The sequence below is a fragment of the Thalia democratica genome, chromosome 4, assembly GCF_965202585.1.
Source record: "Thalia democratica chromosome 4, ktThaDemo2.hap1.1, whole genome shotgun sequence".
In the NCBI taxonomy this organism is placed as follows: Eukaryota; Metazoa; Chordata; class Thaliacea; order Salpida; family Salpidae; genus Thalia; species Thalia democratica.
This window is the reverse complement of record NC_139168.1, coordinates 58,245,202-58,264,125: the sequence shown is the minus strand read 5'-3', so window position 1 is coordinate 58,264,125 and position 18,924 is coordinate 58,245,202. Positions and strand designations below refer to the sequence as shown.

General features: G+C 25.2%; 1 protein-coding gene across 3 annotated transcripts in view; it reads right to left on the bottom strand.

Moving 5' to 3' along the window:
• The window catches only part of LOC145834085 (uncharacterized), a 30,004-nt gene extending 11,686 nt beyond the window's left edge, over positions 1-18,318 (bottom strand). For all 3 annotated transcript variants that reach the window (XM_082941421.1, XM_082941423.1, XM_082941424.1), the window contains exons 1-7: positions 18,054-18,318; positions 17,531-17,584; positions 15,651-15,732; positions 10,621-10,731; positions 4,284-4,565; positions 1,857-1,982; positions 1,349-1,462 (exon numbers count right to left, since the gene is read on the bottom strand). In XM_082941421.1, coding sequence (XP_082797547.1) covers positions 1,349-1,462; positions 1,857-1,982; positions 4,284-4,565; positions 10,621-10,731; positions 15,651-15,732; positions 17,531-17,584; positions 18,054-18,302 — 1,018 coding nt within the window. In that variant the 5' untranslated portion in view covers positions 18,303-18,318. The remainder of the gene's footprint in view (positions 1-1,348; positions 1,463-1,856; positions 1,983-4,283; positions 4,566-10,620; positions 10,732-15,650; positions 15,733-17,530; positions 17,585-18,053) is intronic.
• Between the last annotated feature and the right edge of the window lie 606 nt (positions 18,319-18,924).

Here is an 18,924-nt window from a genome sequence, read left to right as displayed (position 1 = left end):
ATTATAATAACAAATGAAATATTATTAAGATATTGAAAATATTTTAACTGACTTTTTACTTAATGTTTGGTTTCATTACAAAATAACAATCTATGAGTGTAAGAAAAATAAATATTTTTAAAACTTTTGCTCTTTTTGCTTATTTTAGTTGCCTTAAAATTAAACAATAATAGTTTAAGAGTTATGTGTAAAAATATTCTCATGAAAAGCACAGCATTCCGTAAATATCCTACTTATCATTATTAATTTCATGTCATTAAACACTGTACTAGTACAAACCCTTTATAAAAATATAACTAAAATACAGTTAAATTTCTATGGGAATACTAATAATAAAATATTGAATAAATTATATTTTAAATTCATACTTTTTGAAAAGCTTTTTTTTTCTACTATTTACTTTGTGATATTCTTATACAAATATAATTAGACATTAATTACTATTTAAAATTATTGAAACTTATAAAAATCTGAAATGTAAACCAATAATTACACCTATAATACAATAGTTCCTATAAGTATATTTCACTATTAACGCTTTTAAATTCATAAATTATTTAACAAACTCAGTGAGCTTAACATACAGTTGCGTAACAAATACCTAGAATGCAGCCTTAAGTGTCGTGGTACTTCGCTTTCTTAACCACACAAAGCAAAACAGAAACACTAACAATGTTTTTATAACAAGACGATCGAAAATCTTTATAAGCAACATTTTCAGCCGTCAAAAAGTAACAGTCAGCTATTTACGTTCATCTATCATTTTGCTAACTAAGGCTAAATTTTTACTTGAGGCTTTATAGCCAAGTAGTTATTCTGCTTAATTTTTTATTAGATGGCAGTGTTTTTTTTTTTTTTAATCTCAAAAATGCACAATTTATTTCGCTAATATCATTTGAAAAAAAAAAAAAATTTTTTTAAGAAGCCTTCATTAAGTATAAAAAATTTACCTGAACAGCGTATTAAAATTTGCAATAACCTTTAAATAGTTGTGGTACATTTAAAACATACCTGATAGTAACCATGGATATCAGATTGCACTTTAAATGTGCGATTTACACCAACCAACATTTAAATACTAAAGCTTATAATGCAAACATAAAATAAGTTGTTCTATCTGACATTTTCATACCAAAAAGTAGTAATTATCAGCGCATTTTCATGGGAGTGTGTCTCGAAAATGATATTTATGTAACCGTTAATTTCAGCTTGTGTTTACATTGTGAAAGCTTTAATCGTAGAACTTTTACTGCTACATACCATCAAGTTCATGAAGTATCAAAACACAAGAATAGCTGTGATGGTTACCAACTTAAAAATGTCAATTTCAAAACATGCCAAGACAAACCGATGTTGCTGTTGGAAGTCCACTTCAAACCGCGTGAGCTCGCGTCGGCTTGGCAGCTGCTTGCCGGCCACACCGTGCTCGGCTTGTTACTGGTGCTCCAACTCGTTGATGATGCTGCAATGTTCAGAGTCGTTAGTTTCCATTACAACTGTTATCTTATTTTTGCATAGTACAAGTGTGCACATAATGGGTGAAACTCAAATCAGTAAGAAAAAATAAAGGAAAAAACAAGTTCGACATTTTAAAGTTTTTCCGTAAATCAGTTTTTTATCAAAATATTTACCAGCAGTATTAAAGATACGAAATACAAAAGAAGATAATTAAAGTAGTTTTCATTAAACTTTTTTAGTGTGCACAGGAAATATTACAATTAAATGTAATCAAGTTTTAAAATAAAGTTTTCAATTTAAAATTTAGCTATGACTCTTTAAAGGTACATACTTACAAAAAGCTTTTTAACACATAAAAAAATAAATCACATAGGTAACTATAAACTTGAATCTCTTACTTGAAGTATTATTGTTCCAAGGATCGCTAGTAATGGAGGTGCCATCGAAAAACGATTTGAATGCCGATTGAGGTTCTCGATGCAGTGATCGGTTTTCCGTGTTGGTAAGCGACCATTTTTTGTTTTCTATTAAATAAATACTGTAAACTCGTATAAATACATTTATATAAAGGTCGACTTTAAATTAAGAGCGTCCTTAATAGTATACATAAAGATATATATACTATTTTTTATTTGCTGTTTTCAGATATATCTAAAATGTTGCATTATTTATTTCTAGTTTTTTTAATGAAAGACTTTATGATCAATTACTAAAACTTTATAGTTTAATATGCTATAAAAAAAACTTGTGATGTATTTTTCAATAATTTTTTAAGTTAAAGTTTTTCAAGTATCAATTGATACATAACATTTTTAGATCATAATAACAAAAAGCTAAATTTTCGGAAAATTAGGTTAAAAAATAAAAGAAGACAAGATTGTAATACCATATTTTAAACACTGTAACAAAACATATATAAAATCAACAAACTACTTACAAGGCTTTTTATCTATAAAAGATACCTAAATGCTAAGTTAAAAATTGTAAGATTATGATTTATACGTTTAATGTAAATAAATAGAAATGTTTCTATAAAACTAATAAATGAGGTTTAGTTCACTTAGTTAACGTTTTATTCTTTTAGTCTTTTATTTATACAGTTATTTATACTAATGTTGTGTTCATCTATTTATACCAATTCAATTAAAAATTAGAGAAATGATAAATAAATATACTAAAATTTTTAGAATAAATAAACAAAAGTTTAAAATAACTAAATCGTTATTTACTTGACACTTCTGAAAATTAGTTTTATTACTCATGTAATTAAAAAAACAGTTATTTTTTAATTCAAATAAAACTAAAATAAAACTACTGGTTATTATTTATTATTTTATTCTTTTTTTTTGATAGCTGCCATAGGAATATATAACTTTAAATTTACACACGTTATTAAAAATATAAGTAACTTAAGCTTAATAAAACATTTGTATCGTAAAAGTTAACCCTCAGGGTAACTGTGAGGCAAACTTACTTTCATAAATTATATAACTTTATTTAGTCATATGTTTAGACAATTTAACTTGTGTGGTAGTATAAAAGAAATAAATAAGCTTGAAGTTGTATTACTAGTTTAAAATACTGAAGCTTTGTTTAAATTGATTTTTTTTTTCAGCGCTCTAAGTATGGTATTTGATGTAAAATAACTTACAAGTCACAAACAGATGCAAAAAATAAAACAAAATTGTAGGTAACCAACCATACCTAAATCTATAAATTACTTCTTTTTTTTTTTTTTGAATATAAAACTATGAATTTTGACAACGTAACTTACTTTTTATCTACTTGATATACATTAAAAAATTAAAATAAACTAAATATACTTTACAGTTTCGAAAAATTTATACTAAAAGTTATATATTTAAATTATGGTCATAGGGGGTAGTAATGCATATTTTTTTTACGCATTTATATTATTTTAAAGAACTTTAACTTAGTTAGCAGTTTCTTTTTACCGTTTTTTTAAACTTAAATAAGTTTTTTAGATATAAGTGTACAAAGTCTCAGAGTTCCATAGGTTCCTTCTTTTAGAACGAGCAAATTAAACAGGACAAAAAAGTTTATTTCATTTAAAATCTATATTCTCCTTTATTTTTTAACCAATCTTCTTCAAATTTTCACAAAAAGTCCATTATTAAATTTAAAAAATATTGAATGCGGGATTTTTTTTTTAATTTTGAAAAATATTTTTCTTTATTAAAAAAACCATCTTTTTTTTGGTTTTTTTTATCTTAAATTTTTATTTTTCAACATTTTCAAAATCGCAACATTAGAAGTCTTTAAACTATAAAATGAATATTTCCTGAAAAATTGAGGTCTTTTTTTCTCAAACAATACTCAAAAAATGAAGGTCAAAAACTCAAAAAATGAAGGAGAAGATAGATTTTCAGTTATTTTTTAAATTTCCTAGAAAATCGATCCCAATAAATTTGCGGTTCGTATCGAAAACTTTTTACAAAAATTACAATATCTCAAACGTTAAACAAGATTTTTAAATTCTACAAAAACTGGCTTGTAGTTTATACTTTAAGCTTTCATATAAGTGCCAATGTTATTTTTAGTAAAAAAAAAATGTGGGATCCCCCTATGCCATTAATAATAAACAATTCTAACATAGGAAACATTTTCAACAGGAGTAAAAATACTCTTTAAATTTGATTTTTTTAACAAAAACCAATGTCAATTAAATAAAAATTTTGGAATCTTCTACGTCTCTAACAAAGTTAATATGGATTTAATAAAATAACAATAATAATAGTAATAATAACAACAATAATAACAATAACAGAATAAAAACACTAACAACTATTTTCAATAAAACTCACCAGAGTTGTCAACCAGCGAGGATTTTAAAACAGAAGTTTTGTGTTTGGGAGCGTCGAAATTCAAGTTCCACTTCTGAACGGGTGCCGGCGACGCGCAAGCCGAGGTGATGGACAGGTTCGACTTGGTCCTCTGCATGCAGCCATCCCTGCTCAACTGCGACGTCGGAGTGGACCTGGTTGATTTGGAGTGGGGAGGAGTGTTGGAAGTGTTCCTCCTGCGCGAGTTGGTCCGCGTCTCCTTCCATTCTTCTCCTGCTGCTCGTGCGAACCTCGGCGCCACGTCTGAGGATAAAAAGAAGGAGCATTTAATAAGATGATCATAATATTTGAGGTCGTAAAATGCAAAAATAACTTCTTACATTTATTATCATCAGTACGAAATCGTGGAGGAGGATTTAACCAGTAGGAAGAAATTTTTCTTCTAGGATAAACTTTATTTTTATCATTTTTGAACATTTTTTTTGTACAATAAAACTTAAAAAAATTATAAGTTTTGGGTAGTCGTGTAAGATCATTGCTAAATTTCACTTTTACTAAATCATAAACAAAATTTCAAAGATATTTTATTTATAAGTAATTTTATCAACTGTACTGTAGTTTAAATGAAAAGCTAGACTATTTAGAGACGTTTGTTTATAAATTTTTTTTTCAATATTACGCTGATTCATTATATTTTAATTTAATCACTTTGTTATTATGTACATGAATACGAAATTTTGTATAAATAAAAAAACACAATTTGTAAGTAGCCTGTTAGCATAAAATTTCAAAGAAAAAACTATAAATAATAATTTTAATTAAGTTATCTAAATATTAAGAATATAAGTATGACTTATATAGTTTTATTTTCAATTATTAGATTAGAGTTTCATTTTTATGTATGTGATTAATATATAAATGTCTGAGTATCATCTGGCGGTTAAGTTTTATTCGTGTTCTGATTTAATAGGCTTCCAATGTTTATTTTCGTGAACTAATCCTTTATGCAAGCTTACAAGGAAAACTTCGAAGGAATCAAGTATTTCCTGGTAATTTTCAGTGTGCATATCCTGCTTGCTATATCTTAAAAGATAGATGTCTATCTTCAGCACTAAACTGAAGCATTGCAGCAAATAACGTTCTTGACCGTCAAACTTGGTAGGTAGCTTCTCTATCATCTTTGTCAATAGACTAGTGTGTGACTTTAGTGACTGTTTCTTGTTATCGACTAATTTCGCGTCACAACTGTCAAACGATTCCACTGTGCTTTTTGCAGTCTCACTGGCAACTGATTTTGAGTTTGCAACGTCGGTTGTAGATTTACCCTTGACCGTGTTTACTTTATTTTTTGATACTTTAGTTTTGTTCTTTTTCTGGGCTTTTTCATCAGTTTTTATTATGTCCACGTTTCTCAGCACACTGATAAGGTTTTGCACGTCGTCGCGGGAAATTTCAACTCCAACATTTTCTTTAACAGCTTTTCGTATCTCAGTTATTATTTTAGTCATCTCGGCCATGTTTACTTTACTACTTGTACTGGAAACATACAGCAACATTTTTACAACATAAAAATTACTTTTAAGACTTTAAGTGGTAACGTTATTTTAAATATCGATTTTTAATAGGTGATATAACCTTAGAGCTAATGCTTAGTAACTTTATTTTATTACACAGCATTTAATAACAGAAAAATATTTAATTATTCACATAAAGTACACAACGCAGCATAAAGACTCTAAAATTTAAAACTGTTGTTAAAAATAATAAAACGAACAGTGTCAAACCCTATTAAAATATTCATTAAATCTAGATAAGTAAACAGAACGACAGCTGTCTCTGAAAATTTACTGATAGAAAGCAAGATAACTCACGGTATTAATTAAACTCGAGAAATTAAGGGCAAAAAAGGTGCTTAGCAACAAAGGTATTACTAAAGTTAGAAAAAACAAGGGAAGCCGACATTAAATCGATTTAATACACGTATAGTTGCTGCAACCAGAATTCTTAAGTAACTTGCATCTAACATAACTTAAGAACAACTTCGATAATTTAAGCACTGCCAAAGCAGGCATTTTCTGAAAGAAAAGCAAGTTAAACATCTGTTAAATATGAACTTATCCAAGTTTAAAACAAATTTTAATTACAATTTATACGTGTATAGACAAATTTTCTAATGGACAAATAATATAAGAGGTTTTAGCTAGTCTAAATAAAACGTTCGAAACGTTGCTTATTTGTCAATGTAGCATGTATATGTATGCATTAAAAATTAATCAGAAGGCTAGTTTTATTTAGTAGCACTAGGCAAGTAAAGATCATCGATTTATATTGTTACTTCTTTTATTTTAAGGTGTAAGTAAAACACCAACACTCTAAACCCTGCATTTTTGCATAGGGAATTAATTTTTTAAGTTAAAAAAATAGTATAAAAACAATTAGTAAGCTATTTGTTGAATGTTAACATAACGCTGTTTAACTAAAAACATCAAACTAAACTAAAATTACTAGGAAGTACTTCTAAATGAGAAAAAAATAAAATAAAAACTTTAAGGTACTACATACTAACATTTAATCATGATATCAAAAGTAATTCATACTAAAAATTTAAACATGATCATTCTTTAAAAGAATAAAGTATAAAAATAAAGGAATATCTAAATAGTTGAATAACCTATTTAATATCATATTGAAACTTTATTAAAGCTTTTTACATTTACTTTAACTCAAAGTTATGGCGAAAAACATGAAAAAACTTTACAAAACCGTTTTTTTTTTAAACCTAATACTAAACTAGTTTTATTTTATATAGGTTTGATTGTTGAAAAACAATTAGAGGTTTCTACTTTGTAAATGAAGAACAAATATACTTTATATTTTTAGGGGTTTATATGGCAAACTAAGTTTTGCTAAAAGAGCTCAACAGTGCTTAGAATAAATTTAATATACTGAAAAAGCATAATATTTTTTTAAAGAGTAATGACTATATTTTTTAGAATTTTTTGTTTATTTTAAACACTGACGAGCTTTTTAACAAAATTTAGTTTGCCAAACAAGCTTTTGAAAAAGCAAGAAGTATACTAATCTAGCTTATAAAACTATATTTTATATTTAACAAATACTAATTAATCTAAAATATATTAAAAACAAATCGCGCTTTATATATAAATATGTTAGCCACTCACGGAAGTATGATGCTTATAGTAAATAATTTTTAGAAAGTTTATTAATTAAATTGTCTACATTAAAAAACAAGTCTAAAACAATGTCTAAAACATTAAAAAATAAGGAAGTTATTTTGTATCTTAGAACAACAGATGTAGTAAACTAATTAAATTAAACAACTTAATTCACTAAACTTATAATTAAAAATATTAAAGTCAATATTATTTTTTTACATTAAGTTATGGATTTAGTTATCAAATATTAGATTTAATTTTTTAATACGCTTTAACGATAGAAAAATAAAAAAATACTTATGTAAATCGTAGGTAAAAAAAAGTTTTAAATATTTTTAGCAATTTTTTGCTTAAATAATGCTGAAGAACTTTGAAATACTGCTGTTTTTGTTTACAGATAAAATTCTTACTGGATTTTTAAATAGTTTTCTCAACTAATTTTGCTTAGTTCAGAAATCCAACCACACATGTAAAGTTATATGAATAAATAAATCTTAAACGCTAACAAATACATCTGATAAAAATAGTTTAGTTAAATTAGCTATTAAATGATAATAAAAGTGAGCTAAATGAGGTACGTATATAATTTTTTTCAAGTTTTGACAGTTAAAACTAGCTTTCGCAAGAAGGTAGAAGCAACCCTTTAGACTTAGCAGCAAAAAGTTTAAGGATATCACGAAAGACGTGTTCGCCTTATGAAACTTCAATTGATTTCGAAAAAGAAAAATGTGATAACTGACAGACTGTGGAACAGTACGGAGAATCAACAGCTATCAAATTGTACTTATAATCAAATATAACAGAAGCTTATAACAAAATGAATTACAACTTACTATCAACTTATATTTGATATTTAGCAACAAAAACTTATCATACATCATAGCTTTAATAAAGTATAAAGAACTCAAACATTATTTTTCATTTCATAGTCTTTATTACATGTATAAAGACAATTACTTATATACATAGCCAGTTACATAAAGGAATAACTTATTTATACTTAACTTTTTGTTTTAACAATCACAAAAAACTTTGACAAAGAAAAGTATCGTTTATAACTTTTGTGTTATGGATTGTAATACAAAAAACTTCTTTTGAACTAACAAATAAAAAGTAAACACAAATGTACGAAATATTTATAAACATTATTATACAAACCTGATACATGTTCGCTACATTTTATTGATTTTTTCATTGATGTTGTGCATTATTTATTTGCAAAACACTCTTATGAGCTTCTGACTTAAGGCAAGCTTTGCGTCAGTTTTACAACTAACATTTTGCACATTTGTAATAAAAATAAAAGGTGAACAATAAAATAAGTTGACATAAGTTCAAAAAAAAATATATTTTTATTGTTTTACAACTTAACATAAAAGTTGTAAAACAGTAATTATTTATTAAAATTTATGATGTTTTGCAAAAATATTAAAATGCATGTATTTTAAATACATCACACATCTAACTAAAAACCAAACGTTTTGGTTTTTAACGTGAAACTCAGGACTTTAAATAAAATTTAATATTGTCAAAATATATTACTAAGTTATTTTTCTAAGAGCAACACCATCGATTACAATTAAAACAGTAATGTATAGCAAAATTTGAAACAATCCTACAAATTAAACTTGTTAAAATTTCACAACTTCGCTTACCCCGTGTAAATAAAGAATATTAAACTGTTTGAAAAAAAATTAAATATAGTTTTTATTACAAAATGATAACAGGACAGCGATATGTATTTAAGGAAAAAGAAACAAAAAAAAAAGTGATTTGTATCAATACTCTGTGGATATGTGAAGCGTCGCCCGTTACTAATGAATGTGCTCATTAAAGCGTGACCAACACACCACTCTTAAATCAACTTGGTTGGCAAATGTTAGCTTACTCTGTGTCTTTTGTTTGAACTGGTTATTTTTTTTTGCTTTTATTGTCAATAAACTAAGTTATAACGTTTCAGAGTACTTTTTAAAGGGTCATATTTAAAGGGATTTAGTGACACAAGCTTTAAAAAAGTTTAGTAAAATCATAATCATTTTTAAAACTGTTTTTTTTCTTACTCAAGTAGTTTTTTTTTCGAGCAAGCGGTATAGTTTATTTACATAAAACTACTATTATAATTTAGAATAGAAATATGCGACTAGTTATATTTTTTAACTAATTTCCTTTAAAAAATAACTCAAATTAACTTTGTTTTGAAATATTTGTACATAAAAATGATATACAAACTTATTCAAGACACGGTTTGCATTGCTAAAAATTTAACAATTTAAAAGCTGCTTTTGTTTAACGCTATTTAACTTATAACTGTCAAACATACAGGTTATAACAACAAACTGAAGCAACAACTTTTACTTGAATTATGTACACACAATAGGAAAGATAGGCTATTCTTTTGTACGGCAAATATTGTATTGTAAAAATGTAAATAACCAATAAAGCTTCAACTGTCATTTGGTATGATTTTAAAACAACAACGAATAAAAACCAATAGCTATTGTTTTGCAACTAATATCAAAACCTACTCTATAAAAAATGTCATCATTTGATAAACTAAACTGTAAAAATTTAAACAGAGAGAAGATGATTCTCTATTATTGAAACAATTGATTTATGATATATTTCGATAATTGTTTACATAAGATTTAGTTATATTTTCATTTATCGTTTTCTACTGTATTTCTTTTTTATAATCTAAAAAAATTCTAATAACAGCGTTTCTTGTAACAATGATAAAATTCATTTAAATACTCAAACTGCTAAATGAATTTTCTTAAATATTATATAACAGTTTTAATAATTTTCATTGTAATATGCACACTAAAAGTTTTCATATTTCTATATGACTAGCATAATCTTTATCAAATAATAACTTAATATTATTTCAATGTTTATTAGTTCTTAAAATTAATAAAAATAATTACACAATAACTTCCATAAAAAGTTATTTGTATCTATATACATACAATAATCAACTATAACATTATGAGTTAGTGACCACTACACTTGCAACTTTATTAACACTACTCCAAAAATTAGTTTGATTATAAATTACATTTCAAACTTCTCCAACCCCATGATTGGCACTTTAACATCTCTTAATTTAGTTGTTCGTCTTCACTGTAGTTTAACAACCATAAGAAAATAAAATATGATAAAAATACCAAGTTGATTTAAAATACCTTTAGCGGTAGAAGGCATGGCGTAGTACATGGTGCTTGTTTCATGATTGGGGTTGTCACCACTTTGACGTTTCTTCCTTGGTTGCTGCTTTGACACCACTTTCCACTCTCCTGTTGTTGAAAAACGTAACTATTATTTCAGCTAAAACGAACTGTTTCAACTTTAAAAGTGGTAGAGCAAAAATAGCGTTATTTTAATTTTTTTTTTTATTATATGGTAACGTAAATAAAAACTTAAAACAAAATTTAAGGCTTAAAAAACATTTTAATAAATTTAAAAACACTAAAAATTACTTAACTCTTAAATATGTTTACTAATTTTTACGAATATAGGAAAAGTAAATGAGTTAAGTTATACTGATTTAATACATTTTTTTTGCTACTCAGTAAAGTAATAATTGTAAATAAACCGGATATAACACATACATAAGTTAAGTATTTATAAGTCTTACTAGGAATTTCAGCTTTTATATGCCCAATATATGTTATTATCTTAATAAAATATTAATAGTGAAAACCAATTAAATTAAAAGTTAATTTATATTTTGCTTAAAATATAAGTAACAGAGGTGATATTATCATATAAGTGAAGGCATCAAAATAAAGTTTAAAACTCAAAAAATATTATATAATGAATAACATGATTTTACGTACATTATTAAAATAAATTTGTTCTTTAATATGAAACTACAACATGAAAAATTTTACTCAATAGAGTACACATACTTCATACCTTTTTATTAATACAAAAGCTACAGAAGACAAAATCTAATAACGTTGGCATTGCGTAATCATATGTTATCAGCAAATTGCGTTATATATTACTTTTGACGTGGTGAGTTCAGTAGGATGCTTATAAAACAGAAATGAAAAGATCTATGCATATTGATAAACAGGATAAAATTAATTTTTGCCGCGTTTGCCTCGCAACCAAAATATAAGTATCGAAACTAGAATGTGTACTTAAAAATTAAATTTAAACTTCTTTACTTTCAAACTTTTTACAAAACCTAATCAAGTACACATATGATTACCAGTCAGTATCAATAAAATACTGGTTTCAAAACAAAGTTCAATTCACACGTCTCTCTTTTGAAATTTTAGTTAATTTATTTTTCAATGACCAATGAAACCAAAAGTATGCAAATTATACTGACAAACGAAAAATGAACCGGCAAGACGCATACAACTGCCAGCTGTTAAGCGAAGAGTGCATTGACTTGTCTGGTATAAATTCACATTGACTTGGCGTTTGCTTGGCAAAAGCAAGGCACTCAAGTAGACTTTTAATCAAATTATAAATTCACTGAATGAGAGAGCGGAGAGGTAAGAGGCTGGAAAGTTGCTTAAATTTTTCGAGAGCTAAGTTACAGACTCGCAAAAGGTCGAACGGAACCGATTGCCCGTTCAAGCAGAACTGCAAACAAATTTGGATATTGAAACCGCTCGGTCGAATCATGGTCGAACATTCTCGACGTGTCTGGTAAAACGCTGACAAAACCAATAAACGTGGTAGGTACGCGCTCTGTTGTGCAAACACGGGGAAGGCGGGTTGTGTAGTCTTTGAAACGGCAGTCAAAGCAATAATTAAGTCCTGTCTGTCAGCAAACTGAAGAGAAACACTTGTAACTCTAAGTCTCTTCAAGCACTCTAAAACATGGGTAGAAACTTATGTGTATACAATGATTTACAAATAAAGCTCTTTTTTTATAATGAAAAGTTTTTATTTTTTTCGAATTTTTTTAAGTACAGCTTAAAACTTATTATCAACGAACTTACAATTATAAAGTAATGCTTAAAACTACTTAATAATAACAATAACAATACTAACTTAGAGTTGAGTTTTATAGTTGTTTTCATGAAAAAACAAAAAAAAGTAAAAAATAGTACGGAGAAAAATCAAAACCATTAACGTTTTAATTAGTTTTATAAAATCATCGATAATTGATTCAAGCAAAGTTTTATCAAAGCAGATTGAAAACGAAAGTTAATAAGGCTTTACATAGCGGCCGGCACTAAAAAAGGCATAAAAAGCTTATTGCTTAAGGCAATTAAATGATATAACTTCAACAAAGACTTCATACTGCTAAACTACAATGAATCACTAACATTTATTAAAATTTAACAGTTGTATAATGTTTAAATAAATACCAAAAACTGTTGAAGTCTTGGTTGTTTTCAATTAAAATATGTGCTTATATACTTTTAGCTTATAAGTGTAACAATAAACTACTAAACTTGAGTCCAAAGAAATAAATAATAACTTGTCAACTCACTTATTTATTCATACTACATTTTTTTCTTTTAGTTAATCAATAAAACCAATGAGATCGTCAAATAAAATTTAATTTCTATTCAAATTAATCTCATTGATTAACTGAGTGAATATTGTTTTATAAATAAATACATAACAAATGCTTGAATTAGTTCTAGTAAAAATCACATAATAACATATATAGTAAAAGTAAAAAGCACTAATAAAAGAAAAAGATGTTTCACTAGCTTATATAATTTTAAAAATAACTACAACTAAGTTTAAATAGTAAACATAAATTAATGACAATTCAAGTTTTAATAGTTAATTAATTATGCACTAGTCTATACTAAAACTATACACATTTAAAAGAAAGTTTTGCGTATAGTTTAGCTTGATAAAAAAATATATACTAACTAAAAACTGTTTTTACTAAAAATGTTTATACTGAATGCAGAATGCAGATGCCATCATATACAAGAGCAATTTTAATTGTTATCTCGTACATTAAAAGCAAAAATAACATAACATTTGTAATAAATTAATAAATACACTCTGCCATACTTATTTTCCACTTTCATTAATGTTCTGAAAATTTGTAGTAGTGTTAAAATATCAACCATTATAAGTTTGGTAGTGAAAGAAGCTATTATAACTAAAGTGGATAAAATTAATTATAGCACTAAAATAATAGATTAAACGAGAAAAACTCTTGAAAAATAAGGTTTTTAAAGCACGTGAAATTTGCTTTTAAAAAAATCTAATAAGCTTTCAAAGTTGTTCGGCTTGTTTGAGCCAAACGAACAGACAAGGCGGTAAAAGCAACGACAATTGAAAGAGCAGCAGTAACGATGGTAAACAAATACAATTCACCGCTGTATTACAATCCAATTTTAATTTTCCTTTTATTACCAATAATTATTATAAAAATTCTGTACTTTTCTAGTCAAATTTTCTAAACTATCAAGGTCTTTCCTGGAGTATACATATAAAGTTTAATATTTATAATCAAACCCTTAACTTGAAAACAAAAACTTTTAAACCATATTTTAAAGTTTAGGAGTTTAAATAGAAGTTGTTAACAAACTTAACAAAAAACTCAGCCTATAAAAAAAAATTCAATCGGAACAATTTTCAAAAAGTTTCTAGAAAGTAAAACAAGTTTCTTAGCATAAAAGTTATTAAATAAAGTGGTTACTTGACAACTCAAATTCTGACTATTCAAATTCTTAAAATGATATTCAAAAGACTCTTTCCAAAAAGTAATATAAATTTTTTAAAAAATGAAAATACATCTGTAGATCTTATTAAAATCTACAAGCTAATTTTTATTTTTTACAAAATCTTAAATTTTTTTTAAGATATTTTTAAATTACTAAAAATAATTAAGTTTTTTACTTTATTTTAGCCATATCTCAAAAGATATTTAATGTTTTTAAAAAAGAAAAATGGCTCGTAGATATTTATAGGACCTACATATTCTTCCTTCCATTCATAACCCAGTTAAAGTGCGTTAATCCGTAAACACACAGAAAAATATGTCGGTACAATAAAAGATACTGTATAATTTGTTTTTATAAGGATCTACATATATATTTTTATAATTAAAAATATACATTACTTTTTTAGTTGTGGCCCTTTAAATTTTTTGTAAAGAATTTGAATTGTCTGAATTTGAATAGTCGTGCACTTAATAAAGTATTGTATTAAAACCCTAAATTCTAATATTATAATCATTATCTTAAAAAGAAGTATTGAAAACAAGAAACACACTCAAATACCTCAGCATTTTAGCTAAACTTCTGACCAACCATTTGTAAATCAAAAGTTATAAAGCGTGCACTTTAATCAGTAGACTTTACGATTAAAAAACTTGTTTCGAAAGACAAGATTTTTTTTTACAAAATCTGGTTTTTTATGATTGTTAAAGATTTTTTTTAACTTTTACCAGGTTTCTATTTCTTTTAGGTTTTTAAAAGTACATGTTCTTTTGTCTACTTTTAGTATATAATGAAATTTAAGGTAAAAAACTGTCTTAATTAGTATAAAAAATTTCAAAGATAAAGTTATGTTTCTAATAAATGTTTTATAGTAAATAAAATTCTATAGATACAAAAAAAATTTGTATATGATAGATTTTGTGTATCTAATCCAAATTTCATTGTTTTACATGTATAACATGTTTTAAATTCCAGGGTTTTTCAAGTTTTTTGTGAGTTTTGTTCAAACTTCCAGGTTTTTCTATGTCTTTTTATCAATATTTTTAAAATTCAATATTTTTCCAGGCTTTTTCTGCGTCAAATTCTAGGTTTATTGGCAACCCTGTAGTTTGTAGCAGTTTAAGGGGCCAAATAAAAGTAATTTTACAAGTTATATTTTTTACCAAATAATATGGTTATTTTTAGAATAATATTTATAATGTTATTTTATTATTATAACTAAGTTTTAACTTGTTTGATTATATTTTTATTAGATAAAAGCAAAAAAAAATCAATCAGAGAATACAGCGTTTAAATTTCCCTTAAATTACTAAACAACTTAAAGTTAGTTTTAATATTGCATTTTATGTTGTATATGTTGTAATCTCAATACTAAAAAATTGATCATAATATCTGGTAGATTAAATAATGATAAAAGTCATAAATATTTTTTTATTTTCTTAAATACATCAAACCTAATAAATAAACTATTTATCAATAAATCTATATACTAAATAGATAAATATGAATAAGAATTTAGAGATAAAATTCTTGAAAATTTTCACGAATATACTCACCTAAACCATCATCACCATCTAAATTTCTATCAGAAATTTGCTTGTAATCGTCCTCATTCTCCACCTTCTTTTTGTTCTTTTTCTATAAATAAATTAAAAATTAAAAATTAAGAACAAGGTAAAACGCAACAATCAAAATATGTGTTTAATAGAATATAGACTGGTAGTAAATCTACACTCAATTTTTTTGTAATACTTAACTTAAATAATAATAACTAGTCTATTCTTTACGGGTGCAAGTCAAATCAAATTGCGGCATTTCAAAGTCTAATAATTCTGAGTAATTTAGAATTACATCTTTTAAATGATTTTTTTTATAATTTTCTTACTACCATAATCTTATTAATTAGACCTAAAATCTTTATCTAATTTAAGTTTTTTTTTTTGAGATGTGGCTAAAAGAAGTTTCATAACTTACTAAAATTCAGATGTTTTCAGTAATTATTGACTTATATATTAAAAAATAGGTTTTTTACTATCGAAATAATTACCTTAAGATTTTTTTTAATCCAGTAGCTTTTGGAGATGTGACCCTTTAAAAAATTTTCATAATAATTTTTAATTGTTATGTAACCATGCTATACTAAACCACAATTTTATATAAATTTTAAATAGTATTTTATTTCAATCAATATAACTTATGTTTATATTTTTTTATCTTACGAATAAGTTTCAGAAAAAATCTTAAACTAATGATACCATATAGTTTAAGTTAAAATAATAATTTGTTAAATAAAAAAATAAAATAAAAACAGAAACATTTAATAAACTTATTATTAGTATAGCGTCTTACAACATAACAAATGGAGCAATGACTTAAATAAATAATAAATTTCCAATTAACTAAAGTAGTCATTGTAAAACTTAAATTTTGTAATTAGTAACACTTTTGTAATACACATACTGTAAAATTTTAGCTGAACTCTTAATTAAAGGAATACTTGTTGTGAGAATAAATTTCATTTATTTTTTAAACAAAAAATAACATTAATGATGTTAAATTATTAGTTAAAACTTTATTCATTACTAGATAAATATGCTATTTTCTAATTAAAGGCACAGGGAAGGTCCAACAACTTTTAACAAAAACTATCATTGGCTTTAAATAAAAGAATAAAGTATAAACTGCTAGTCAAATTTAAAAGAAGAAAAAAATTTAACTATCTTTTGTTATATAGTCTTTTTTGTAAAAAGTTTCAAATACAAACCTATAGACCACAATTTTTTTTGTCAATTATCTCGTAAACTTACAATTTCATAAAATATTCTTTTTTTTTTCAGCTAGAGGGCTCAAATTTATGAAGTGTTCCTTGCAATATTTTTCAAAATCTATTACAACAAAGTTAAAAAATATAAATACAAATTTGCAATCAAAATAGAATTTAAAAAAAATTTATCTGTTAATGGAAAAAAAAAATTATTTGATTTATAACAGTTTTCTAAACTTTATAAATATTAGACTAAGATCGCTTTAAAATAAATTGCTTTAAAATTGTTGGGAGAGATAAGTTATAAGTAAAATACTCTTCTTTCGCCTTTTTAGATTACGTCTTCCATTAGGAGCCTATGAAACTTTGATTGCTAATATTAAAACATTTATTTTAAATTTTATTTAAGCATAAAAAGTAACTTGTACCTTAGTTATTTATTTTGAAAATAAGACTAAAACATAGTTGCATTACCCCCATATGCCCCCAATATGTTTTACTTAATTATGATGTGATCTTAAAAAAGATTATAAAACAAAACATTAGTTTCTCTTTTAACTTTTAAGAAGGTTATCTCTTTAATAATAAATTTATAAATCTAAATTTAAACTTATGTATTATTTTTCTTATCAAGTATTAAGTTACTTTAAGATTAATGAATAACTCATTTACCCTTTTCTTCTCATTTTTCTTTAATGGCTCCTCTTGTTCTACTTTCTTGGATGTCTACAAAACAAGCTCTATTTATTACTAAATAAAAATAAAAATGATATAGTTTGTTTGTACTTTGATTCAAAAAAATATAAGTACTAAATTTTAAAATAATGTATTACTACATATTTTAAAAGTGTATGTAAATTTTTAAAACATTATGATTGAAACATAATATAATAAACTAAAGTAGACTACTTTCATTTAAATATAAATTTACATAAAATTTATCTAACGATTTAATTAAAATGTTAACAAATACAAAATTAATATTGTAACAAAATATCTAGTTTAAATCTATAACCTAAAAGTTAAGTCATGTATCATGTAATTCTTAAGTTGCTTAGAAATCTAAAACTAATGGAAAATTTTTAACTTATATTTTTAATTAGTTGTATTAAACATTTTTATTACTATGCTGAAAAAATACTATTTTTGAAATCTTTATAAACACATTACAGAGCTTTTTATAACAAATATTAACTTTATTTAGAAGCTCTGCTTCACAGCTTTTCTTTTTCTTTTTCTTATTCTTGTTGTTTCCCTTGGAAATGTTGGTTGAAACAGGATATTTTTGCTGCGCGAAGGCTGGCTTCTTTGCCATTGTGACTCTACCTTGCTGGTGCAAAAACATGGCAAATAGGACACAGACCAAAAATATGAACAGAGTAAACATTTTGTTTGAAGAAATATATGAGAAGATTTGCTCACTCGTTGTTGTTTCTCTAGCCATTTTACTTTTATATTTAAAGTCTAAAAAATATAGATTTTATTATAATAACTTCGCTATCTATTGAATATTTTAATTAAAAAAAAATCATGCAAGTTGGTCTTTTTTATATGCAGGAAATTATTTTACTGTGCAAAGAAATGCTGATGTACAACAAAATGGTTCAAAATAAGTATGAGATTTATCTTAATTAGTTTTCAAAAACTTCTTGACAAGTTTCAATTTTTAATATATTATATTAGTACAAAAAATAGAATACATTATTAACAAGAATACACATGGTAAACTTTGAAGTACGCACAGAATGAATAGTATACAGTATATTGAACTATGATAACCATTATTTCTTGTACACAATAAGCTTATTATAGCACGTACTATAGTAGTAATTTTTATAACAAAATGTTAAATTTTTACTTTATAAATTAACTTTTATTTTTGATTCTAGTTAGTTTAAAATCACTTAAGTAAAGCAAAAGTTTTTAGGCAACCTATACATTATGGTTATTTTATTTGAGAAATATTTCTTAATTATTTTGTCATTCTAGGTTATAGTTCATAATTATCAAAATTAGGAATTTTTATAAAAGATCGCTCTTTAAAAATTAAAATTTAAAAATTCTAG